We start from the raw sequence: 27,208 nt of genomic DNA on the forward strand, positions 1-27,208 counted from the left end.
TTAAAACTGCATTGAGTAAAAGGCCCCAGCAAAGTAAAAAGACTGGCTTTTTTTTTTTTAAGATGGGTGTCAAGTTGCATGTTGTGTTTTGGTTTTTTGTTTTTAACTGTAGTGCTGAACTGTGATTCTGAAACTATTACCATGAAAGACTTCAGATGTTTTTGTGCACTTCAGAAAATAGCACAGATGGAGAAAAAACCTGCGATGCATCAAAGATTGTTTATTTATTAAACCACATGCAATTTAGGTGCATGGTGGAGAGAACGCTGAATCAGAGCAGTTACAACGAGCAGTCAGAGACCAGCATCGGAGAATACCTTCTGAAATTGTGCTGAGCGATATGTAGGGGATATTCATGATAGTTTATTTCAAAGTATCCCATATGGAAAATACGCTTCCTTTCCATAGACTTGTGAACCTTGCCTGGTTGAATGAACTCAACCAATTCTTTCTATGGTACTAGGTGGTGCTTTTCAGAGATAGCCCGTGTCCAAGATGTTATTAGAAACGTGCATCTTTTGGCAAACAGGGCTCTAGCGAAAGCCGGTATTTCATAGAGACAGAAGTTTACATGCTGTAGGCGTTTCGTGCAGGTGGTGTGCACACGCGTTGTGCCAGCGAAGGTCACCAGGCCCTGATGTTTCGTCTTTAAGGTTTTCGTAGGATGCTGTTACCTGTTCATCCGATGTTCGCAGTGGTCTTCAGTAAATTTGTGCAGCTTCACACCACGGGTTATTTCAAGTTACGGATAGATTATTATAAACCCGTCTGGGTGTGCTGCTCACAGTTCCTGGAAGGAAAGGCAAAGAAAATCACGGGCAGCCGTTCGGTGGACAGCGGTGCAGGGGCCGAGGTCGTTACTGCCGTCGTTCCATCTGAAGGCGAAAGGGCCGGGGCAGGCCTGGGGTAGGGTAGGGCAGGGCCGGGGGCAGGCCTAGGGCAGGGCCGGGCGGGGGCAGGCCTAGGGCAGGGCCGGGCCGGGGCAGGCCTGGGGCAGGGCAGGGCAGGGCCGGGGGCAGGCCTAGGGCAGGGCCGGGCCGGGGCAGGCCTAGGGCAGGGCCGGGCAGGGCCGGGGCAGGCCGGGGGCAGGCCTAGGGCAGGGCCGGGCCGGGGCAGGCCTGGGGCAGGGCAGGGCAGGGCCGGGGGCAGGCCTAGGGCAGGGCCGGGCCGGGGCAGGCGGCGCTGTTCCACGCGGGCGGTGCCGGAGCCGTCTCGGTGGGACCCCCTGCCCCGCGGCGACGCGGGTGAAGCTCGGCGCTGCCGGCCGCTGGCCCGGCGATGGGAGCTGAGCCACGGGCGGGGCCGGCCGGCGGGAGCGCGGGCCGGGAGCATGGAGCCGGGGCACGGCCCGGAGCAGGGCCCGTTGCAGGGGCGGCAGCACCGGGCCGCGCCGTCGGGCAGCGGCGCCCTCTGCCGGCCGCTGCCTGTGCCGCGGGAGCCGCTGCGGCCGAGGCCCGGCGGCCGCCCCTGCCCGTAGCGGCGCGGTTCGGGGTGGGGGTGCCGGTGCCACAGGGCCCCCCCGGAGCGCTGGCTGGAGCTCGGCAGCGGTAGCTGCCACCCGGGGTGGGCTGGAGTCCGCGAGGGAATGAGCACTACGTCTGCGACGGGAAGGAGACCTCTAGGACGTGAACATCATCTGGCCCCAAAGGCAGTTACCGACAGCTTTGCCATGCGGTCCCCCGCATTCTTTCCCCCCCTGCCCCCCGTTATAGCCTGTTTCTGCTTAGAACAGTTATTCCTGCTGTATAATTCCTTCTTTTTTTTTTTTTTTTTTTCTCTTTGAGGTTCCAGGGTATTTGTGTTAATCTACACTTTATGAAATCAATGCATCTTGTAGTTTCTCAGTAGGAAAATTCATTCTGGAATAAAACCCCAGGTGACTGCTCTTTCTAGTACTAAGCAACCACGTGCAGTCTCCCCGCACAGCCCTGCTGCCGCTTCTTTTTTACCGGCGTGTTGTAGAAACAGAGAGCACAGGAGCCCTCTTTAAGAGCCCACCAGCACCATATCTGCATCAGGATGCCATGCAGGAAAATCAGAAAATCTTCACCACAAACATGATTTGCGACTTGGGACAATGTCCAGCAGCCTCACGATTGTGCCTGTGTTGAGAAGAGTTAAAGAAAAAGAAAACTATTCCTCTACCTTGTCAAGAAGTTAGAGTATTTGGAAAAGTGATATTATTTCCTCTATCAGTCAGCCATATCTTAGGTGTCATACTGTGAGCCAGTAACACCCATGATAAAAAAAAATACCCAACCTTTGAGGCAGGACAGGGTCTCAGAAGAGATTTTCCTAAAGACTTCTGGTGAGTCCGTTTGGTGCATTATAAGATTCTCCCATCATCTTGTACTTTAGGGTCTCTATTCAGGCATTGAAGCAAATGGTCATTTGCAGAGTTGCTAATTTGTGGCCTTGATTTAGAGCATAACTTCAGTGGCCCACTCATTTCTTTGGAGTCTGTTATTAAGGAAAGATGAGGACAAAATGTGCAGCACTAAGCTTATTTAACACAAATGATATCTCAGAGTATGCATTAGATTTTATCTTCTAGAGATTTTAATGATGTGCATATTCTCATTCCACACTTGCCACATGCATTCTTGCCTACGTGGTTTTTTATACTAGTATCTGGATTTTTAATATCTCAACATTTTCGTAATTTCAACATGCAGAATTTTCTACGAAATTTTAACAAATCCCACTGTCTTTGCTTTTAAGAGTATTTGGGATCCTCTAAAAGTTTAACTTGTAGGGAAGTACAACAATTTACAGTAAGTAAATACATATATGTAAGAAAGAAAACAGAAACAGGTCTTTACTTGTTACCAACAAAGATGCCATTCCCAGTTTTCTCCCTTAATCTTTCAGTAGTCATCAGATTTCTATAGCTTTCAAGAATTGTTTTTAACTTAACTAATGAAAATTGTGATTGCCGCTGCCTGATGATACCTTGCAGTGATAAGCCAATATCTAATGATTTAACGAGTAATATAAAGCCCCGTGCATTCAGAACATATAGTGAAACATGTTTTGCAGGTGCCTAAAATCCAGTAATGTGTTACACTTGTTTGTGTGTAGATAATCATCTCCAGCATTTGTTTAGACCTGGCGGTTTTTACATATTTGCCATGACTGACCGAAGCAGAATTATTTTTTTTTTTTTTTTGTGACAGGATCTTAAAAAGGAAAAGTTAACATAGCAAGAGACAAATCTAAAGAAGTACTTTTTCTTAAGAATTTTTTTTCTAGCTTTTCAGCTTTCTGTAGTGCTTTACCTGAAGCAGTTCTGCTTGAGGAGTGGAAGAGAAATGCTTTTACAAAGCAAGGTGGATTGAAAATCGGCTGATCTGCCAGGCACAGAGGGTCGTGATCACAGTGACTGGAGGCCAGTGACTCACGGTGTACGCCAGGGATCGATACGGGGTCCAATACTATTTAACCTCTTCTCTAATGACCTGAATGATGGGACAGAGTGTGCCCTCAGCAAGTTTGCAGATGATACAGCTGAGAGGAGTGGTAGATGCACAGATGATTGTGCTGCTGTTCAGAGGGACCTTCACTGGCTGGCGGAATGGGCTGGAAAGACTCCTATGAGCAATGGCAACTTGAGCTGCATTATGAAGAGCGTTGCCGGCAGGTCAAGGGTGATGATTATTCCCCTCTACTCAGCCCTGGTGAGACCACATCTGGAGTGCTGCATACAGTTCTGGGCTCCGCAGTACAAAGACCGAGATGGACACACTGTAGTGAGTCCAGTGGAAGGCCACAAAGCTGACTAAGGGATTGGAGCATCTGTCATACGGAGAGAGGCTGGGGGAGCTGGGATTGTTCAGCCTGGAGAAGAGGATGCACGAGGGAGATCTTACCAATGTGTGCATATGCCTGATGGGGGCAAGTAAAGAGGAAGCAGCCACACTGTCCTCAGTGGTGCCCAGGGACAGGGCAGGAGGCAGTGAGCACACACTGAAGTACAGAAAAAATCTGTTCCTACATAAGAAAAAAGTGTCTTGCTGTAAGGGTGACTGAACTCTGGGTTGCGGAGTCTCCATCTCTGGAGATGCTGAAAACCCAGCTGAACGAGGTGGCCCTGAGCAACCAGGTTGACCCTGGTTTGAGCAGAGTGTTTGTGGTCTTGGTAATCTGCAGGGGTCCTTTCCAAAGTCAACTGTTCTGTGAAAATGAAGGAATGAACTTAGGGAGTTCATATGAGAGTAGGAAATATGGGGATTTTTTCTGGTTTTTTTTACATAAAAACTAACACTCTGGTGATACTAAATGGCTTTTTCTCATGGCTTGTTTACTGTCCTACCTATGACATTACCCTTTAAGAAACTACTTCTTGATGGTCCATTTCTGTCCTTCTCGACCTATGTGCATCATAGCAAGCAAGTGTTCCTAAAAAGAAGAATAATCTTAGTCTGAGTATTTAGTATCTACAGCGTGTTGTATTGGCGCTGCCAGACTGATTTTTTTTTTTTTTTTTGTGCTTTCCTCTTCCCTGATCTGTTTTTCAGGCACTTTGCCAACACAGGACAAACCTTCCCAGAGGCAGTCAGAGAGCACAAACTGCAGCCCTTCCAGAAAGAGATCGACATCTGAGAGCACGTCTTCTACAGGCAAGTAATATTTGGTGGCCTCAGTTTTGGGACCACTGCTATTCTAAAATCTGTGCTACTGCAGACAGCTGAGACAGCATTGCTACAAGAACTTTAACAGCGGCAATATGTTCGTGGAGATACTGAATTTTTTCACATAAGTTTTAGGATACAAGTGCTGCACATTGGATTGTAGAATAGGGAAGCTTGAGCTGGCGCGTACAGAAGCAGCAGCATAGCTAAGGCAGAATGGGGTTTGGTTCCTCAGCAGGGTAAATTAGTCTTCATGAAGTTCAGTGTTTTAATGCTAGCAAGACCTGTGATGCTACAGTTAGTCAATGAATTAGATTTATAAAATAATTCCTCTATGGGGAAGGGCTTGACTTCTGCACTGTTCTGAAGGCAGATGGTTTTCTGCCCTTGGATAGATAACTGTTAGGATCAAACCGGGGTGTGCTGTTACATTTTCTTCGCAGCATGTGTGAATCCTGCTAAGGTGATGGAGGATGACAAGCAGCTCATCCCAGTCAGCGCTAATGATACAGTTGTGAATGAACCTAGGCAGGTCAAAACATATGGTAGGAGAGAGACGGAAGTACTGAAAAGCCTGGGAACTCTGATGGCATTCTCATCAGTTCTGTCAAATGAGGACCAAGTCTCAGATGCACAAAAGCATCATCAAGTTGCTTGCCAACAGGATACTGAGGGAGCTGGCTTTCTCAGCTATGGGGTGATGTACTGTGCAGGTTGCTGCTTGAGGAAGTCCGTCTTCATGAGGAAGGGAATGCACCTCTTGCTGCATTTTGAGCTTTTGTTTTTTAAGAAGGTCAGGCTTGTGCAGTCACACTGTGTGTGAATGCATGCGTGTTGCTATCTGTCACGGTTTCACACCTACAAAACTGTCGAATCCATTGGCAAAATTGTCAGGGGGAAGATGTGAAAATCCTCATTTCCTGTATGTCCCCAGCAAGTTGTCAGCTGTGTAGTAAAACCAGACTCTGTCTGCAGTCCCTCTGAGGAAAACGCAATGTGAACTTACTTACGATTAGACACAAAAAAGTCTGTAACATTGACTAATTTTGTAAGAAGCCCGGTTGTAGAAAGAGCTCCTGTTAGCAGCATTCAAACATTCTTAGACACTGAAGTTGATTGCAGATTTGTAGTAAACATGCTTAGGGCTGGTACTTACAGAACTAGTTATGATTTCCATAGAGGAAGAATGTGCCCAAACTGCTTTTCCTCCTGCCTTTGAACAGATACTTGCAACAGATGCTTTTTCAGCCTGTACTAAAGAAGGTCCTTTGCAGTGAAGAAGCATTCTCTCTTTTTCCTCTCTGTCTTGTTAACTTTCTTTTACTTACTCATTCTAAAGGGGCAGCTGCCATCGGTGTGAATCTGTGCCTAGGAAGGTGTTAAAAGTTCAGGCCTATTTTGTGCAGGAGAGCATAGGAATGAAATGAATCACAAGTTTATCAACTTCAAAGTCATTGAACTGATGATGCAGCTGAAAAGACCAGTCTTTGTTATATTTTCCGTAGATCTGGAATGCATGTGGGATTTCAGCACGTTTGTCAGAGAGCTCCTTTGTTACCAAGGGCTGCGAGTGTGCCTGACCGGGGCTGCAGCTGTTTTGGGGATCTCAGCCTTCAGTTGTCCCCTCCTTTTGGATCAGTTTCCAAACAGAAATCCTAGTTCAAGGACATCCATTAGACTTTGTCTCCAAATGCGTTGTGTTGTATAGTTTGGTTATCATTGGATGATGCAGCTGTTTGCAGAGCTCACTGTGCTAAGCAGATGGTGTTTCTGTGAGGAACCCGCAGCTCCATCCCAGTGTGTATTTAAAGACCATAAGAAAACAAAGGGTAATTTATTATTTCATCTAGAATTGAAGGCCGAAAGTGTAAATCCTTCCAGTTCTTTGGAAGTTGTTCAGGTTGCTAGGTTTTCTAAAGTAGGTTTACAGCAGTGACCTGACAAGTGTGTTTCTCTGTTCGTTTTTCACCCTGTAGGAAGAAAAATTGTTCATAGGAGGATTTTTAGAACTTGTGCTGATTCTTCCTTCTTTAAATTGTGCAGTCTCTAAAGCACATTTTCATTTGCACTTGCAAATTCATGACTTTGGAATCTTAATGAGGAATTTATTTCTCCAGAGTACCACACTTGGACTAGTAAGAACTAGGAACAGAAAATATTTATTTTAAACTGTTTGTGCTTTATCTTTGTCAGCTAATGCATAATCTCCCTCCTGTCAAGTGACAGAAACCCTTTTATAAAAAAATTTTGTTGCCTTTCCTTTAACATTACCTTTACACTAGTACATGCTTTTGAGTCTACAGCCTAGTTTAAGTTTAAGTAGATCTAATCTAAATAATTGGCCACAATTACAGTAACGTTTTGTAAATGCTAATGTGAAATTGTGATATATTTATGAGAAGACAGCACCCATTTTATTCCAGAAAGAACAGGGTTTCTTCTAATAAAATGTTATCACTAAGAACCAGCAAGGCAGCTTTAGGAAGCTCTTAGATTATGCTGTATTAAAAAGGGATTTGTTCCAAACTATATGGTTGACCTGGAAGTTCTCTTTTTCAAATACCAGTCCACAGCTCTAAAGCATATAATACTTAGTTTAAAAAGTGAGATCTAACTTTACTTTCTGTGTAAATTAGCCTTTCTCTTTTGTCCAGATATTTTGATTTACCTTTATCCAAGCTTATACTTTATTGCAGTGATCAGTTCTGTCATCATTACGTTTGTCTTTTTGATAGAGAAACTTCAAGAGCAATGAAGAAGTTGTTTCAGTACTGCCAAACCTCAAAAAAAGAAAAAATAGTTTAAAAGCATTTCAGATGTTGCTCAGTTTTTTCATCAGTATTTAATTTTTCTGTGCACAAAAGCTTTCTTATTTTTGTTTTTGTTGAATATTTGTTGAGGTTTTGTTGAATTTGTTGAAGTTGTTGAGTATTTGTGTTGAATAGAAAGAAGCTTGAGAAGAGTTCTGGACTGTATGTGCATAGGAAATGCCCTCGTTGCTCTTTGCTATTACGTGGGGGACTGCGTGTGAATAAAGATTAAACAATTACATGTTAAAACTGATGATACAGAATGTAAACTTTCCACGTACTTACATCACTAGAAACCTTTGCCATTAGAACTTGTGTTAGAGAAATTAGTTTCTTGTTGCTGAACATTCCGGACAGTTACAGGATATAAAAGGCTGTCAGTCTGTCCAACTACTGTATTTTAATTCTGGCTTTATTTGATGGTATCTTGAGTCTGTTACAGTGTATGTACGTCTGTTTGTGTTCCAGTGATCGGAGTACCGGCCCGGGGAGGAAGGCTGGCCACCGCGGTTGACGATTCAGTGGATAGCTTACTGCAGCGCATGGCGCAGCATGACAGCCAAGCTACTCTGGACAAAACCTTAGAGTCAGTCATTGCAAATGTGTCTGCGCCCCCGTCAGCTAGTCCTGCTCGAAACCACAACAGAGAGAGAGGTCTGGGGAAACAGGACAGCCTCGTAGCTCCAGCGATTCCCAGCAGCTCCTGCAGCGATAGCATCTCCCTGCTGTCAGACAGACTACCGAACAGCTATTCCCCACGGCATCTCAAGAGAAGCGTGGTTGAAGCCATGCAGCGACAAGCTAGGAAGATGTGCAATTATAACAAGATCTTGGCAACAAAAAAAAATCTTGACCACGTCAATAAAATTCTGAAAGCCAAAAAGCTGCAAAGGCAGTCACGAACAGGGAATAATTTCGTGAAGCGCAGGCCAGGCAGGCCCCGGAAATACCCGATGCAGGCTGTCGTTTCGATGCAAGCTTTCCAGGCGGCTCGACTGGTCGGTCAGGACTTAGATAAAAGAGAAGAAAGCAGCAGTCCCTTACACCTTGGACCCGATACCATCACAGATGTGATTGAAGCTGTAGTGCAGAGTGTGAACTTGAATACAGATCACCGAAAAGGCTGGAAGAGAAAGCGGTGGCTTGCAGAGGAGCAAGCCAGGAAGCGGCAAAAGTCCTTACCAGAAGATGAACAGGAGAGCAATAAGAGGTAATTTCCTTACAATTTTGTACCCTCGGTACATTGTTGATTTTATAACTTTTCAAATGGTGAAAGAATCCCACTCTAACAAGCTCTGCTTGTTGCATTTGTTTTTATTAAGGAGTTCAGTTTAGAGGGAACCAGCATGTCAGTTTTAAATAAGCTTAGGCTCTTCGTAAGTTACTGAACGCACCCCAGCGTGGGATGGAGTCTCAGGTAACTGAAGACTGTTGGTTTTGTGCTTGTGTCCCAAGCGAAGCAAATTTTATGGTTGTCTCAGTGAAGAATAATGAGTTGGTAACGGGTTTACTGATGAGATGCCACAGCAAAGATTGTTCCTTCATCATGTGCGGAATAAGGAACTGTAAGAGTTGTATGTGCCTTGGGGATCTTAAAGGGTGTTACTCATATGCATTACAAACAAATACTTAGAAACAACACAGAATGTAAGGTGAGGTCAGTTGATTGAGAGCAAATAAAGAGTAAAACCAAAGCAGCAAGGGGGAGTTAAAAGTGTGTGCCTGTGCAATCACTGGCTAGTAAAGGACCACACCAGAAATCTGTCTCTGGTCTAATCTTCATATGCTTATCCCCAAAATCATCAATGCAAACAGATCAAACTCTTCCAGAAGTCTTCCTTTGGGTGTTTTCAGAACAGTTCTGAAAAATAACTATTGGTGTTTCAGAAATGAATACTGTAATATATGCATTGAAATTCACAGAAAGTTCCTGGAACCACACATTCAGAAGAGTATATTGTATGGCTCTCCTGAAGGCTAAGAAAAGGTTTACCACGTGCTATTTTTAGTACAAAAGCAGATAGCATAAGCCGCCTTCTAAATTACTCAGCTGAGGCTCCAAGGGATAAACATTAGCAGTACAAACAACATTATTTTTGCAATAATTAATAATAACGTTACTATAAAAAGATCATACATTTCTTTTAATTATGCTTAACCACCACTCAATCATGATCATTGAATTGCATTTTTTTTAAATAGCTGCAACATGTAGTAATTCAGAAGCATGGACTTCTTTTTTCCTACTGACCAGATTATAGAGAGGAATAACGAAATATGGAAAGGTAATCTTTTTGGTAAGAAATATGGCGAGATAATCTTTAATCTTTACTTTTTCTTCCAGTTTTGCTGAGACGGTAGCTGAACCTCCTAGTCCACACGATACCCTTGGGAAACCACATGAATCTGAAAATCCTGGACAGCCTTTGCCTTCTCTAGCCCAGCGTGAGAAAAAAGCCCCTCGACCCCCAAAGAAGAAGTACCAGAAGGCAGGGCTCTACTCTGATGTGTACAAAACAACAGAGTAAGTAATACTGCTGCTGTCTGATATTCCAGTGGAAACTGTTTCTTTTCAACTAGAGCCATAAAGAGCTGCTACTAATGAGTAGCTAAAATAAAACCATCAACTTAATTCAAGCCTGTGAAAACATTACATGCATGGTAATTATCAGTCTGACCCACTGAAGGTTTAAAATGTAACCCCAGTCAGAAAGCAGCCTCAAGCAATCTGAAAGCGTTTCTGATTATCGACCTTGAAGAAGGTAGGAGAGCTTCATTCGACAATCTTAATGATTATGGCAGTAAATGTGCTGGGAGAGCTTGAGGTGTTCAGGTGCTGAGTACAGTGTCTACATAAAAGGGGCCATTAGTTTTCTATTTTCATTGACCGATGACAACTGGTCATCTTTGGTGTGAAGGAATTTCAGATACGCACTCTGTTCATTTCACAGTTAAGTGAAGTTCGTTTTCTGTGAGATAGAATAAAAATCCAGCATTCTTTTTTTATTACTTTTCTTTTTTTTTTTTTTTTTTTCTTTTGTTCCACTGGCTGGCTCACAACCTAGTGTACATTAGAAAGTGGACATCTCCCCGTTTCTGATACCAGCCCACTTTGGCTTTTGTTTGTAGTTACGTAAGTTTTCCACAGCCATTTGAACAAATGTGTTGAAGTCAGGAATTAGTGCTTCTCTTGTAATGTGATCTGACAGATTAAAAAAAGAGAAGATTTGGCACCTTCTCACTATGTTGTAGACCACTTAAAAATGTTGCAGAGACCACTGGGAGACTGCTAGTATAGTTTATCGGCTGCTGCTGGTGTATTCTTTCTCCATAGTACAATGAAGGCATCAATGAAAGGATTAAGACTCTAAGGAAGAAACAAAGGTCTAGGTCTGATCAAAGTGAGACTGCTTGTGTTTCTAATAGTTTGAAAGCAGATATGCTAAATTTTTTAGCATCTGGATGGTCTCACTGCTGTACGCAGTCGTGCAACATTCAAATACTGTATCATAAAAATTAGGTCTGTTGCCGTAGGAGAGGACCGGAGAGAGTCTTCTTTTCTTTATTATAAAACGTTAGTTACATTGTCAGTCCTAGTGAGCCAAGGGAAGATCTTTTTATTTCATAGACAGTAAGCAAACATGTCATTTGAAAAATTGTATGAATACAGAAAGTGAAAGTCAAGGTTTGTAGGTATTGCAGATGATGATGGAAATCAAGTTCACCACCCTGTAGCTGAGCTCTGCTACAACCCTCCCTCGCCATCACTTTTCGTGTTGCAGTTCCCTGGGAGCTTGAAGAGCTCTGACTTGGTCTCCCCGTTTGCCTGGTGCTCTACACGCCGAGTTCTTCCCTTGCACTGATACTAATGTGTGTCCTGAGGGGCTTAAGAACGCTGAGGAAACTACCCTACCAAGGAAGCAGATGCTGCCTGCACAGTCTGTACTGCTGCTCTGCACACTTGTTTGATACTGAAACAAGGCATGGAAATGCATAGTTGGGCAAGGACAGAACTGTGCCCATCTCAGTTTGGGTGTCTTGTCTTACAGCAAAGGTGCAGCTTGAAGGGCTGATCTCACCATTCCTTTGTGCTGGCAGTGGCTCACTGCTTTACTAAGTTGGTTCAGCAACCTAAACAGCAGAACAATAGTCACCTTTTTATAATTGGGTTTTCTGCTGATTTAACTTGCTGTTCCAGTTCTACTACAGTCAGACATATGTCAGTGCAAGAGGAGAGCAGAAGTTCATGTTGTTACCCCATTATTTATGTAACTTCCTGCTATCCGAGTATGAAAAGTGATCTTAGTTGGGAACAAAAATGCAACTGTAATCATAGGGCACCCTCTAGTGATGGTACAGTTAAGCGTTGATCACTGTCTCCACTAAAACAGTCTCTGTTCCCTATTAATGGGTGTTGTACTCCCTGTTTTTCTTGTATTTCTGTTTGCAGTATTCATTTGCAGACACTTTGCTTTAAAGACCATTTGTCTGCTCTGCTTTGTCTTTCTTAAATACTTCCTAAACACCAGTAGGTCATAGGAAGTAGTGGAAGTTTACAGCTGTTTACAGCCTCTGTCTACATCAGTCACATCCAGCTGCTAAACAAGAGCACAGAAAATGTTTGCCCTGTCATTGCCAGTGTTGGTCTACTGTCAAAAGAGAGAAGGCAGCATTATTTCTCTGCAGCCACTTGAACTGCAGTTTGCCACAACAGGATTTCACTGCAGCTCACCTTGGTCTAGGAACTTTATTAAAACACAGTGAAGAAAGCTTAGATTTTGATTCCTTGCAAATGAACTACGAATAAAATGAATGGTTTCTGGAGTCACTCTCAGTTCTACCTCTATTTCTGAATGTAATTTTGTAGACAGCATAGCTGATCTGATGTTAACCTCCACACGAATTTTCCAGAATCCTCAGCTCCCACTGGAAGAATTATACAGCTCTTCTGCTGAAAAGTTCAGCGTGTGGTTGCACAAGACTGCAGCTTTGAAAACAAAGGGAAATTCTGTGCAGGAGTCATTATCTGTTTACCCAGCAGCACCTTTCCTAGAGGAGTGCAAAGTCTAGTTCACCAAAGAAATGAAATAATAATTAGTAAATTAGTAGGTTAAGTTAAATGTTGCATATTGTTTAGGGAAATACCATATTTTTATATAAGATGTTATTTTTATCAGTAATAACAAATATGAGTCCTCATTGTGGAAGCATAACCTATAGAATTTGCTGTGACGGACACCGACCTGCATCCCACACATGGTTAGGTATCCACGGCTGGTCAACGGTGCAGCTTCGTGCAGCCTCTTGCTCTTCTGGGACGTGGCGTTTCTACGTGATGGGCACGTTGCTTCCACAGTGCCTCCATTTTGATGATGTTAGAGTTTGTGGAGCTGCAGGGTGACTCAAGGGTTGGCACCTGAACATTTTCGAAGGAAACCTATTGAAAAATCAGCCAGCCGAATTAAAATGATGGTGCAGATGAACTGAAAATTAATTGCAGTTCAGCAAATGCTTTAAGTTGGTATATGCTAACATTGCACTGAAAGAATCAGCTTTACTTTCTCCTCACCTTTGTAGCTTATTCCTGTTCCTTTCATGTCTCATCGTCATGACCAGGGCAACTGAACCAGGCTGGGATAGTGATTCAGGTGAAATCTCACCTTCCACTGTAGGTTCCTGGTGCAGTTACCCTTGCAGTCGCAGTCATGCCAGCAGTTACACCAGCAGAAGGTAGGGAACGTCAGAGCCAGCTTAGACTGACTGAAAATGTTTGTCCAGCGATGGCCTGTGAGAGGAAACGGGGCTCCACGCCTCAAAAATGTAGCTGTGCATTCTGCAGAGAACTAATCCCAGCCAAGGGGGTAAGAGCGTAGGGAGAAGGAGAAGCTGAAGAGGCAGGACAGGAATGGAACACTCCATCAGAAGGAAAGGAAGGAGAGGGACAGAGAAATGGAGGTACAGAAAAGGCGACTGTGGTTCTGGTCTTTGTTACTTTCTTGATTTGCCTGAGACTTTAGAGTGACATTCTGACGTCCTGGCCTTCAGCCTTTGCAGAGTGGTACAAAACGTTCTCCTCTTAAGCAAAGAAATAACTTTGCCATTGCTCTTACTGGGAGCTTGCAAGGAGGCCAGTTAGTCCGTTGTTGGTAGGTGGACCATTTACAAAACGGGTGTTTGAGAGTTGTCCCTACAGAAACTGAAGCAGGCAACTGTAGGCAGCGGATTATAGCGAGGGAAGCGTTTCTCATCCACCCAGGTTTATGTTTCAGCCTGTCACACGATCAGAAATGTACTCCCCAGCTTACTGTTGAAAGTACGCTAACCTGAGATGCTGGGAGCTGTCCTTTCTTTGGGATTACTGGTGAGTTCTCACCCTGTTCTAACTGGCTTGCTTGGAAAGGGGAGAGAGTGATCCTGGCTTTCTGGAGAGATCTTCTGCTTTTCAGCTGCAGCAATCGTTGCATCTGCTTATTGAGAGGAACATCTTGGAGTGTGGTATGAAAAAAGGAGCAGGTGCTTGTCCTTGATAGCAGCGCAGAGTCGGCTGATCCTGGGAGGCTGCGAGGACAGTCGGTTCCGTCCTGGGAACTGCTGCGACCAGTGCCATCTGCAGCGAGGTGTACCTGGCGAGCCGGTGTTCCAGCTTAGTTAAAAATTGACGTGAACGGGACGGGACCCGAGCAGCGGCAAAGGAAACGTGCTGTCGCTCCCACAGCCCTGAGCCAGCGATACCCGGCGTCAGCCAAGAGTCCAGATTGCCAGACGGTGACGAGGCAGGTCAGGATCAGGTCTGGTGATGGGAACTGGGGTCAGCCACGCGCCAGGATTGCCAGGCAGGGCCAGGACCAAGCCAGGAAGCCAGCGCGTGGCTCACCAGCAGATCCACAGCGGCTGTGGCTGCGGCTGAGCCGGAGATCGGTGCACCCAGGAGGTACCCCAGAGCGAGTGCCCAGGGCTGAGCACCAAGGGATCTGTGGAGGCCCCCCATGAGGCTGCTCAGGGTCATGGAGGCATGTTAGTGGCGCTCGGGGGCCCTGACACTGAGTTTAAGCTTCTGCAAGGCTGGCAGCGTGCCTCAGTACAGCGAGAGGCAGCGGTCTTCTTACACAGGTAGCAGCTAAACACAGAAGCAGAACCTTTCTTGCCTGCCCAGAGACCCCAGCTAAAATAGCTCATCGTCTTCCTAGGGAGAATATGTGGGCCTGTTCCTCATTGTGTAGAGGGGCCTTCTTTGATTCATGAGACTTTTTTTGCATGGCATTTATCATAGAATCAAACATATTTTTGTTTATAAAACTGCATGTATTTATACTTGATTGTGTTAGTATATCCCCTTTTTCTATGAATAATTATGCTTTATTTTGACATCTCAGCCTTTCCCTCTGAAGTCCCTAAATTATTGATGGCCTTTGTTCAGCTTACTGATTTGTCATAACAGGTTTTTACATGCCTCTAACAATACTTCATCGCTGGGTTTGGAAGGAAAGCAGGGTAGGTGCTTTCCCCAGTGCTCTCTGGGACTGGGGCTGGGGCGGGTGTGCCTGCAGTGCCCGAAGGAATTCATGTTATATTTTGTGGGTTTAGATAATTGCCTTCTGCATTTCCTTTCCACACTGGTTTCCTCCTTGCAGTTTATTTACCATAATTTATTTTTCCTTTGGCATCCTTTACGCTGAATATGTGGGCATTGAAGGATGCACATTTCGCTTGAATTAAGTCACCTTTCTATTGAATGGTTTCCCTTTTTTCTCTGCCTTTGGTTTAAGGATTTGCTTGGCTCTTGGAAATAGAAGTTCACACTTTGCCTTTTGAAAATACCTTTTTCTATTTCCTCTTGAGAAGAACTTGCCTTCCAGGTCTTGTGAGCAGTTACTTGATGGCCTTTCTTTGCAAGTCTTGGTGTTTCGTTGCAGCACGACTTGGAAGGATAGAAGACGTGAGCTGGGAGGGGGAGTGTTTGTTGGGCGAGGGGGTTTTGGTTTGGTTTTTTAATCCTCTAGAACATCGGTTTTGCCTGGTGGGCAAAGGAGCTTCTTGTTTGCCAAAGGAAATGAAATTATTTCTTGTCATCATTAAACAAAGGGTCATAATAATTTAAAACCTTAACCTTTACGGTCTGAGAGAATGTTACTGCTTTTTGATTAGGATAACTGTGTGTCCAGCTGTAAACATGAAGTTAAATGCAAGTGTATCGTAATAACTAGAGCCTTGCCATCTCTGTTAAAAGGAGGGTTGTTTAAAGAGTATATACAGTGTCTAGCTCAACAGAGCCCTCATTTCAGCAGTATGCCTTAGCTTTTATTTCGCTATCTAAAATTTAGCAACCTGTTACGCTTGTGAAATAAGTACCAAAAATCCAGAAAAGGTTAGAAGAGTATATGAACCACAAATTATTGCCTTCCATCAGTTCTGTTTCTGACCTTCGGTAATTATTGTCACTTGTTGATACCTGTATCTCAAAATTTGTTTTTAACTTGCATTTTCCATTCACTAGTTAAACAATAATACGACTTTTTTTATTGAGTCGGCTTTCAGTTGTATGTCCAGTTATTAAAATAAATCCCTTAAAAACTTCAGTAAACTTTAATAGGCGTCAACATAATTTTAATCTTGGGTGTATTTAACATGTAGAAGTCTCCTCTGAATGTTGCAGGGCTGCACTACTAAATATAACTGCATCATTTTTTTCTTTCCATAGTTTGTCAGTAGCCAAAAGGAGATGCTTATAAAAGACAGGTTACTGCGTTAGGTGGTTTGACATCTGCGTGACCCAGACAACCATTCTTATTTCATATTCCTATCTTTTTCTTCTGTAAGGGGGTTATCTCATTGCTTTTTTAACACTCTTCTTTTCCTGCTTTTCTTGATGAACAGCTTTCTAGAGGAGTAGCACATGTGAATGTTCACTCTTAGCAAATTAGGAAAGCAGACAGTATGCTCGTATAACGTGTCAAATACCTAAGCAAGCAATATCAGATACAATTTGTTGATCTTCTTTTATTTTTGTAATTTTAGTTATTACTTATGTATCACATACTAGGCACTTCAAATTTATAGTGTCCCATTAGGTGTTGCCTGAAAAGAAGTTATGGAGAAAAATCACCAAGTTTTGAAATGGATGTGGTAAATGTCTTTGGCAAGCAACCTGAAAATCAATTTTTAATCCGTTTTTTTGGCTGTTCCTTATTATTCTCTTGCGTGATGATGTTCTAGATGTTTGTGCCTTAATGAAAACAGAAAATGTGTTTTTTGCAAATGACAGGTGTTCCTCATTCTGATGATTGATTTATTTATTTTTGTTTACAGTCCAAAGAGCCGCCTCATACAATTAAAGAAAGAAAAGCTGGAGTACACTCCTGGAGAGCATGAGCATGGATTGTTTCCAGCCCCTATTCATGTTGGTGGGTACTTCATGTGTGTTTTAGTTGTTGGGAAACAGGTATTGCACTTAGGTGACATGGAAGTAGTCTGGACTTTACAATCTCTCTGCCCCTTTCCCTTTTTTGTTCTTTTATTTTATCACTTTGCCAGATTAGTCATGTCCTTCAGCATATGAACTTTGCCAAAAGTCATGCTTGTCTGTGTTCTTCAGTGCAGAAGTGTGACTCGAGAGGCTTTTTTTTTCCACGTGAACTTTGTTCTCATTTTTTGTTTACCATAAGAAAATACCAGTCTAGTTTAAAACCTGCTTTAACTGCCGTAATACTTGTGCTTAAATGCAGTACAATAGTCTCCTTTCAAACTAATATTACAGTGGAATAGCCAGAGGCAATTATGACTGTTTGTTAATCTCAAAAACTAAGCATGCAATGATAAACTCCTCCATGCCCCCATGCACTTAATGGTGTCTGTCTTCAAGCATGGCTAAAAGTGAGGAAGAATTAAAAACTTAGATACTATATAAATTTTTATTTCATCCTCATTTTGAGGTCTCAGGTAGAACAGAAATGAGGTTTAGGGCTTCTCTTTGCCTTCTGCAGAAAGAAGCCATAACCTACGGGCAAGCATGAGCATTTAGAGCTCATGGAGGTCCAGGATGTTGTTCACATGTCCAGTCCACTGGACTGGGCTGCCTGGAGGGGATTGATCATGAACTCCCAGGCTGATGTTTTTGCAGCTCATTTCCCAGGATAAACCAGGGCTGATTGATTTTTTCAGGTAATCGTTTCAACTTTTAAAATGCTGTGATTTCTTGCTTCAAGTGCTGTCATGTGAAGAGAGTTTGGGAAATTCCACGTTGTTCAGTAGGAATATTTCTCCCATCAAATACAAATGTGTAATTGTTTTGTCTTCTTTAACTGAACTTTTTTGCTCCATGCGCAACTTTGACTTTTGGAGAGAGGTAGTAGCAGGTGAAGTTTGACAGATCTGTGGATCGTTGGCCGCGAAACAGGTTTCAGAACTGAAGGTGTTAATTTAAATTGTAAAAAACATGACCTTTCTCCATTCCTTTTTGAATTGGGTCATCTAACTCTGTTGCATGACCGATCCATCTGTCGGGATGCTCGGGTTCAGTTTGCAGTGCCCACGATCCTGTTCTCTTTTCTCTGCACGAGGCCCCAAGCCCACATTTGTTTGTGCTAGCAGACCCGCACCAGCTCCTGCACTGAAGATAAAGCTGCTTTGATTACCCCGTATCAGGTAGCTGGAGAGTGGTTTAGCTGCAGGGCAGAGTGAGGAGTTTTAGGACTCTGCCAGATGACCGCACCAGTGCCCACTTGACGAGGGCTGGAGGGACCTTCCATGCGCTCCAGGCACGGTGCCAGGGCACCTGAAAGAGCCTTTTGTTTTGCCTGCTGAGGTCATAGAAGTAAAAGCAAATTCCCAGCAGATTTAGCTCTTTCCTGGAACCTGTTATGGATGAATAAAGCATTGAAGAAGGAACGGTAATTTGGGAGTAAATTGTAAGGAAAACATTACAATTTTTATTTTCCAGTGGTGAGGGTATGTGTGTGAATTTACATGAAACCACAGACCTGCTGGAGGAATGTAAAGGCACTTGTTAACATCTAGAAAAGCTGGGAAAATCAGACATGGGACCGACACCTCATCCTTAGTCACTCTTCTCACTGCAATTTTGTGACACACTATTCTGACGAAATGATAAGGGAACATTTTGGCTAGAACTAACCTAGCCCTTGTGTCAGACCTGAGGTCTTATATTAACAAAGGATGTAATGGATCGGTTTCCCTCTTTTGGGAAGAGGTTAGGGGTGACAGTAAATTTTAGAACATGGACAGAACCCTTAATGAAAGCAGTAACTCCTATATAAAATGATTTTCAGTTATTGCTGAAAATAGAGATCATCTTGAAGTCTTTCTGAAACATTCAGGCATGTGTTTGCCAAGTCTGAATTCATTCTTAAGTCTCTTCTGGTAAAGGTCGTAGGAACAGGCTGGGATACTATTTTCAAAACTAATTTGGTTTCTTTGAGTACAACACTGTGATTTACCATCTTGCGTGAATTGTGCATGCAGATTTGCTTCCCTGTGCTAAATCATTGTATTCATGCATACACAGAAAAGCTCAGGAGAAGGTGTCAACTTTGAGATTTCTGCACAGAAGTTACCACCGTGTACTGTAAGGCACAGAGTTGTATTCGGTCGTGTCAGTTATTTGCTGTTGTCCCTTCAGGAGCTCACGTTCGGTGGCCCCTCCTGGGCAAACACCTGAGGTTCCTGGCACTGCTCTTAAGGTTTAACTGCGGCTGTTGGAGTTCAGTGGCATCCCTACCGCTCGGCACAGAAGGCAGCCCCCCTCTGCCACCTCCCTCACCAGGCAGCTTGTAGCTAAGACAGCAGCTTTCCACGCCGTCAGTAAAGCTTTAAACCTGGCTGCAACAGCGGAGTAGGCTGCAGAAGGCAGTGTCATGGAGGGCTCGTCGCTGTGCTTGCCACTGACAAACAGAATGTTCCGGGAGCATTCTGCTCTTCTGCCTTTTTGACTTTCAGACGTCGAGAGGCCCTATCAGAATTTGGCGGTGTGCCTGGGAACGGCTCTTTTTTGCTCTTGGATATATGTGAATATGAATGTGTGCAACTTACAGACCTTTTTGTTTCAGGAAAGTATCTCAGACAAAAGAGAATTGACTTTCAGCTGCCTTACGACATCCTCTGGCAGTGGAAACACAATCAGGTACAAGATAAAGTTACCGGGTTACCAAGATTATGATCAGAAGTCTTAGAAAGAGAACAGCAGGATTCTTACATGAAAGCTATGTTTGTATATCCTGTGTATTGATGAATATTCTTATTGCTGCCACTGTATGAGGAAAAAAAGGATTTGCATATGTATTTAATGTGAATAATTCCCATTATTCCGTCTCTTGCAAAATAGCAATCCTGTGGGTTTCTGCTGAAAAAAGTCACTAATTTTGCTGCAGACTTTTATTTTGGTAGTGTGCCTGCTTTCTGCAATGATCTTGTTTTAGACACGCCTCAGGAGAATTCAGATGTACTGCCAACAGCACTGAGAAATTTCAGGCCTTATTTTTCTTGGATCAATCCCAGCAGAGTGGAATTTATTTTTCACTTGCAAGCTGAAATTTTGATACTGAGGAAAGAAGAGAAGCCGTTTAACAGTCTCATTCTTTTTAAAGAGCTTTAAATATGTGCAAACCTAAAAATAGGCGCTTTTTTTTTTTTTCCCCCCCCTCTGAGAAGTTTCCACCAAGTGATTTAACACAGGATTTAAGCTGGAGGGTAAATCTGTCCCCAGCTCTACAGCAAGAAAGCCCTCTCAAACATGTAACTTAAGCATGTAAATGAGCAAGACAAATTCCCAGGTGGTTGTGGCTCCAGCTACTGTTTGTAATACCACCAAAATCTAATCTTAAAGTAATGATCGCTGTTGACATTTCAGCTGAGGACAGTTTTGGCTTACATCTGCCTATTTTTACCTATTCAGCATTACATAAATAATAAATATATGTCATCTATTTCCTTGATATTTTTCTTATCTACCTAGAATATCAAAAACCCTTGCAGAGTGAGTTTGCTTGTACCATGGCTGTGTAGGGTGTTTGGTTTGTCTGCCACAGAAGTTACAGAGGGAAGGCTATTAATGTAGTACCTGCGTGTTAAATATGCAATAATTTGAAATTATTCCATAAAGCTTGTTTGAAAGAATGGAATATATATGAAGTTAGGACATGTGATCTAAGCTCCCCTTTTCCCTCCAGTCATCTCCATCAGCAGAGGAAGTTTCTTTACTTGGAAGATGAATCTGCATTTCTCTTGGCTCCTACCTGTAGTCACGTTTGCATGGAATGGTTTAGCTTGGAAAAGCCCCTTAAGATCATTGAGCCCAACCTTTTTGATACGCACCTGAATTTCTCTTCCTCATTTTTTAAAGGGTCAGCACATGGTAATTCCACTAAAGATGCTTTCTCCAAAGCAGATTTAAATTACTCTTCAGTATTGAAAGGGACAGCATCGTTCAGAATAGCCTGTCCTGCTAGCCATATTGCTCTGTTCAGATAGTTAGCAAAACTGCTCAGCTAACTCACTAAGCCTAAGTTCTACTTATGCAGGTACTATTTTTTGACCTGTTTGCTAAGGTAGTCTGAGCCTAAAGAGGAGAATGCAGATGTATTTTCTAGTAACGATTACAAAACTGTTATGTATGTACAGAACATAATTTCCCTGATTCTTTTGAATAATAGATGCATTTATGTAATGTATTAAAATTTTCTTTCTCTTCCTTTTAGTTGTATAAAAAGCCAGATGTCCCACTTTATAAAAAAATCCGTTCTAGTAAGTAAAATCTTATTACTAAAATGTGTTAACTGTGGAATTTCCATGACACCCCTCCTTTCTGTCATACTCTTCATCCTACCAGAGACGCTTCCACCTTGTCTTTTTTTGCTTTATGTAATTAGAATGAAAATACTGTAGGATGAAAATAGTTCTGTTTTTTCACCTGGAAAGAATTCTTTTCCCTGTTTGGGTTTAGGTTTTTGTGTTTGGTTTGTTGTTTTTTTTTTTTCTCCAGATGTGTATGTGGATGTCAAGCCTCTCTCTGGCTATGAGGCGACTACCTGCAATTGTAAGAAACCGGATGATGACAATGGAAAGGGCTGTGTGGAAGACTGTCTTAACAGGTTAGAAATAGATTGACTGACTATGATAAAACAATTTCAACAAATGTATTATTTCACATCACCTAATAATATCTTAAGAAGGATGCAACCCCAGTAACAAAGGTCATTGTTACAAGCATACAGGGTAACTTTCTGCTGCACGTACGCTCCCCCGCTCAGAGGAGGGTCCCATTGAAAGCTCCACTTTGCGCTTTGAATAGCAGTGAGAGCCAGGCTCTGAATCCTCGTGTGAATTACACCTCGAAAATAAGAAGCATTTTAGTTCTTTAATAACTTTTGTTTAACAGAGTGATCTTTTATTTCCTTGTATGATAGATCTAAAAGTATGCTATTCACCTTCCTTTAACTTCTTTGTTTTTTTATTTCAGGATGATATTTGCGGAGTGTTCACCAAACACCTGCCCTTGTGGTGAACAGTGTTGTAACCAGCGGATACAGAGGCATGAATGGGTGCAGTGTCTGGAAAGGTTCCGGGCTGAGGAGAAAGGATGGGGTATTCGTACCAAGGAACCCCTGAAAGCAGGACAGTTTATCATTGAATATCTGGGAGAAGTTGTTAGTGAGCAAGAATTCAGGTAGAAATATTTATTTGCTGCTTTAGCATGGAAGGCTCAATAAATGATTTTAGTATCTATTATCATTGCTGGGAAATCCTTAGATAGGAACGAAGGGGAGTGGGAAAGAATGCTTTTCTGGTCACAGCCACCAGGAGGAAGGCTTAGAATTTGGCTTTTTTGATCAACCAAGTTTTTCTCAGTCAAATAGAGGGGAATGATTAGCGTTTGGAATGCATCATCTGCCACATCTGCTCTGTAAATGCCAAATGCCACAAGTGAATGTGAATTTGATATAATTATGAGTACCATGTGGGATCTGAACTGTGCAAGACGCAGCTGAAGGGCAGAACGGGGCAGGAAGGGAAGTGAGCTTTGGCAGATAGGTATGATGAAAAAACAACAAGTGGGAGCACCAACACCAATGAAAGAATTGTAGTCTTGTACTACGTAGCATCATAGGATAATTGAAGTTGGAGAGACATACTTGCTACTCTTAGAGCTACATCAGAAGACAAACGCAATCTTCTCATACAGAGATTAACTGCTTACACAACCGACTCTTGTTACTGTTGCTCTCTTGCTAAAAAGAGGTAGCTGTAATCCATGGATGTAAATCCAGAAATTGTGTCCAATCCCAGATAATGAAAGGAAGAAGCTGATTGTTGTACACGTGCGTACATAAACACACCAAAGAATATGTATACCTGCATTTTCTCTTCCATACACAGGTTATCAACATGAATTGTATACAAATAATCTGCAGAACCCAAAAGGGAGCATTCCAGAAGAGCAGATTTCTAAATTCTAATCCAAGCTCTGTCAGTGGCCTTGACTTATAAAAATAGGTATAATAATGGTTTTCCTCCATCTCTAGGTGTATGGTTCTATAAAATATAAAAGATTATAATTGCTTTTTCTTCAAAACCCTCTCTCAGAATTCTTGAATGTGCTATTATTATGTTACTCCCCGTTTGCTTTGCAGCAGCAAGCAGAATCACAACTAACTTTCCTGTGTTGCTTCCTAGGAACCGGATGATTGAACAGTACCATAATCACAGTGATCATTACTGCCTGAATTTAGACAGTGGAATGGTGATAGATAGTTATCGTATGGGCAATGAGGCTCGTTTTATCAACCACAGCTGTAATCCTAACTGTGAGATGCAGAAATGGTAAGAAAAATATATTCTGTTTACTGGAAGACTGGTATACCAGTGACTAAGATAGAGATAACCACATCATCTAAGAGAAACTGATCTAAAAATAGCTGAGCAGTGTAAATAATACTTACTGTCATACTTGCATTGCACAAGAGAAGTAATTTTTGCAGGTGTTGGTCATTTTGGAGGTGGGATGTAAGTTTTCTGGCAAGGCAAATCCAGCGTCGTTTGTCATATTGTTAACCTGCTATAAAGTTTGAATCCTAAGTAATGCTGTAAAATAATGTATGTGTATGTAGTCTTTCCTTCTGGCAATTGGATTTTTATTTTTATTTTTGTAAAGCAGGCAAATAGGGAAGTAGTCTGATTTCAGCACACCCTGTGTCTTATCAGTACCATGTTATCAGAAGAAATTGAGTGCCAGACTAGTAGGAAGTACTTCTGAGGAATGTGTAGTGGAGGGCTTGCAGTGAAGCAGCAGATGGTCGTAATAGGAATCAGCTGTGGTGGCAGTACAGCCGAGTAGCTTGTGATTCTCAGATGATTTAAGCAATAGTAATCAAGTTTTACATTTTAAAATCCAACGCCAAAAAAGAAGTACAAGAATTGGAGAGGCAGCTAGTTTAAGTGCATCTCATCAAATGAGGTGTGATGTTCAGTGGAAGCTTTTGATTTAGGGTGAGGGCCTGAATTTTGGTGGTTGATCAGTAGAACTGCCGTGATGGCCACTATAGTTTGCAGCTTCTGTATTTGAAGCAAAGCTGCCTGCTCTTTGTGAATATGGTATTCACTTTTTTAGCTTTCAGAGTTTGTTGTAAGAGATAAACAGAACAGTAAAAAATGAAGAACAGGCATAATCCAGAGCAGGGCAGAAGTGTTGCTTCCTGTCTCTTAACACTTCCACTGTGGACAAAGATAATTTTAATTATTGTGAATATTTTGTTGTATTTTTCCCTGTAGGTCTGTTAATGGTGTTTACCGGATTGGATTGTATGCGCTTAAAGACATGCCTGCTGGTACTGAATTGACCTACGACTACAACTTTCATTCGTTTAATGTTGAAAAGCAGGTAAGGATCACAGTGCGAGGCCTTGAAAAAACTCACCAAGGACAAACAGTTCCGTAAGGTTGAAAGTTGAATAACAAAACCTATTGGGTCGTATTTGACAGAACAGGTTCTTTATAGTATGGAGAGATAATCTAAATGTTTTGGGGTTTATTTAAAATAATTTATCTTTCTTTCCCTCCCCAAGCAACTCTGCAAATGCGGTTTTGACAAATGCAGAGGAATAATTGGGGGTAAAAGTCAGCGAATGAATGGACTTTCAAGCAAAAGCAATCAGCCTGTGAGCACCCACAGAAGGCCCGGGCGGTCAAAAGAGAAAAGGAAGTCAAAGCACAAACTAAAGAAGCGAGTAAGTAGTAAAGACAGCTTTTTTCATGAATAAAGTTTAATAGGCAATCAGTTTGTCCCATCAGACCGAAAACCTGTGTATTTGTATATTGTAAATATACAGTATGTCTCCTCAGAGAAATAGCTAATGAAATACTACAGGTCCTGCCTCAGGAACTGTTTTTTCTGCTTTGCTAAGTTCTTGGCACAGGTTTTTTTCCTGTCTATCAGAATGATCTGTTTTCCAGAGGGGCCACATCCCAGAGGAACCCAGTGAAAGTGTGAATGCACCAACAAGGCTGACACCACAGCTTCAGATGAAGCCCATGTCCAACAGAGAAAGGTAAGAGATGATTTCCGTGGGATTTTCCTCAGAAATGGAGTGTTGTGCAAATGTCAAAATTATTTTTTTCTGTAAAATAGGGTATCATGAAAGGTCTGAGTAAGCAGTTCTTAGTTCTTTAATCAGCTAGGGTAGAATTCCTCTCCACTGAGGAGAGAAGGTACAGAATTGTACCTCAATATCTTGTCTTTTTCCCTACATTAAGTAATGGATTTTATAGTAAGAAGGTGATTCTTGAATGCTTTTCTAATTTCTGTAGGAATTTTGTGCTAAAACACCATGTATTTTTGGTACGAAACTGGGAAAAGATTCGACAAAAACAAGAGGAAGTGAAGCATGTCAGTGACAATATCCACACCACATCGCTGTACAACCGCTGGAATGGAATCTGTCGGGATGATGGCAACATCAAATCTGGTGAGGCCAACACAGGTTCCTCAGGTTGCTACTTGGAGAACCTATATAGAATCATACAATCGTTTAGGTTGGAAAAGACTTTTAAGATCATTGAGTCCAACTGTTAACCTGGCACTGCCAAGTCCACCGCTAAACGGTGTCCCTGAGTGCCACATCTATGCATCTTTTAAACATCTCCAGGGATGGTGACTCCACCACTTCCCTGGGCCGCCTGTTCCAATGCTTTCAGTGAAGAAATTTTTCCTAATATCCAGTCTAAACCTCCCTGGCACAACTCGAGGCCATTTCCTCTTGTTCTATCACTTGTTACTTGTGAGAAGAGACTTGACACCCCCCTGCCTCCAGCCATCTTTCAGGCAGCTGTAGGGAGCGATAAGGTCCCCCCTGAGCCTCCTTTTCTCCAGGCTAAACACCCCCAGTGCCCTCAGCCGCTCCTCGTAAGACTTGTTCTCTAGACTCTTCACCAGCTTTATTATCCTTTTTTGAACACACTCCAGCACCTCAATGTCTTTTGTATGGCATAGCTATGAAGAGTTTAAGTAAGCTCTGTGTATAAATCAAATGTAGAGTTACTACAAGATCCATACACGTTTTGTAATAAATACAGGGAATGCTATACAGACAAAATACCTATATATGTATGTATTCGTGTGTCAGTGCCCTTATCTTTACGTGGCAGGGTAAGACAGAAGCTCTTACTGTTTCAGTGTATTGTTTGCATTATGGGATTCTGCCGTTTCCTCTGAAAACAACGTAATGCTGTTTTCTTCAGAATGAGAATTTAGTACTATATAAACCATTTGTCTGGTTGCTGGATTTGTTTGTGTTCCTTCAGCAGCCCTGCAGCCCTGATGTCTCTTGGGTCCTGGCAGAAGTTGTCATGTCTTGCATTTCATCAGGAGTGGTTTCTCCGAGGAGGAGGAAGACAATATTTAACATATTCTATGATTGGCCCCTTACAGAGAAGGGCTGGGTTTCCCTTTCTGTATCCCTAAACCAGAAGCAGTTGCATTGACTTTGAAAATTGTTATTTACCCTCATAATGTGATGGATTTCAGGCCTTTAGAGAACAAAGCTTTTGGGCATGCAGTCAGTTATGGGAATGGGACAAAATATGACTATCAAGAAGATGTATTAACCCTGCTGCAAAAATAGCACTGTTCGTAGGGTCATAATCTTCACAGCCATGCAGGATTTGGTGCCCACTGTCAGGTACAGGAGAAGCTGGGAAGTGGGTATTTTGGGTAAATTCAGTGACATGCTGGTTTTGCTCCTGCAATGGACAATATTTTGGTAACCACCTTAACCATTTAGGTGAGCTATAAGCAGTGAGAGATGACTTGAGAATGTGAAACTGAAGCCTTTTGTAGTAGCTTAGAAAACACGCTAATTTTAATCAGTGGTGGTGGAGTTGCTGTATTGGAAAAAATGCTGTAACTTGACCTTTAATTTTTTGCTTAGAGATAATTCTTTGCCCTCTTTCAGATGTCTTCATGACCCAGTTTTCAGCCCTTCAGACCTCCCGCTCTGTGAGAACACGACGCTTGGCTGCAGCTGAAGAGAATATTGAAGTAGCTCGTGCTGCCCGCCTAGCACAAATCTTCAAGGAAATATGTGATAGCATCATATCCTATAAAGGTGAAGGTGACACTCCTAAAAAAATCTTCATGGAGACTTTTTCAGCCTCTGGAACAATGGACTCTCTGAATAGAAAATACTAGGGGGGAAAAGGGTTTATTTCAGGATGTTAAACAACCTTCCCCCCCCTTTTTTTTTTTTATCCTTTCTCCTGCTA

General features: G+C 42.5%; 1 protein-coding gene across 5 annotated transcripts in view; it reads left to right on the forward strand.

Annotated features, from left to right (window-relative positions):
• ASH1L (ASH1 like histone lysine methyltransferase) overlaps window positions 1-27,208 on the forward strand; it is a 64,209-nt gene that overhangs the window by 23,458 nt on the left and 13,543 nt on the right. For all 5 annotated transcript variants that reach the window (XM_055792353.1, XM_055792356.1, XM_055792358.1 and 2 more), the window contains exons 4-17: window positions 4,518-4,619; window positions 7,910-8,651; window positions 9,786-9,965; window positions 16,748-16,842; window positions 19,504-19,577; window positions 21,151-21,196; window positions 21,435-21,543; window positions 21,912-22,118; window positions 23,126-23,272; window positions 24,221-24,329; window positions 24,514-24,675; window positions 24,902-24,996; window positions 25,256-25,413; window positions 26,899-27,051. In XM_055792353.1, coding sequence (XP_055648328.1) covers window positions 4,518-4,619; window positions 7,910-8,651; window positions 9,786-9,965; window positions 16,748-16,842; window positions 19,504-19,577; window positions 21,151-21,196; window positions 21,435-21,543; window positions 21,912-22,118; window positions 23,126-23,272; window positions 24,221-24,329; window positions 24,514-24,675; window positions 24,902-24,996; window positions 25,256-25,413; window positions 26,899-27,051 — 2,379 coding nt within the window. The remainder of the gene's footprint in view (window positions 1-4,517; window positions 4,620-7,909; window positions 8,652-9,785; window positions 9,966-16,747; window positions 16,843-19,503; window positions 19,578-21,150; window positions 21,197-21,434; window positions 21,544-21,911; window positions 22,119-23,125; window positions 23,273-24,220; window positions 24,330-24,513; window positions 24,676-24,901; window positions 24,997-25,255; window positions 25,414-26,898; window positions 27,052-27,208) is intronic.

This window comes from Falco peregrinus, chromosome 19 (assembly GCF_023634155.1).
Source record: "Falco peregrinus isolate bFalPer1 chromosome 19, bFalPer1.pri, whole genome shotgun sequence".
Taxonomy (NCBI): Eukaryota; Metazoa; Chordata; class Aves; order Falconiformes; family Falconidae; genus Falco; species Falco peregrinus.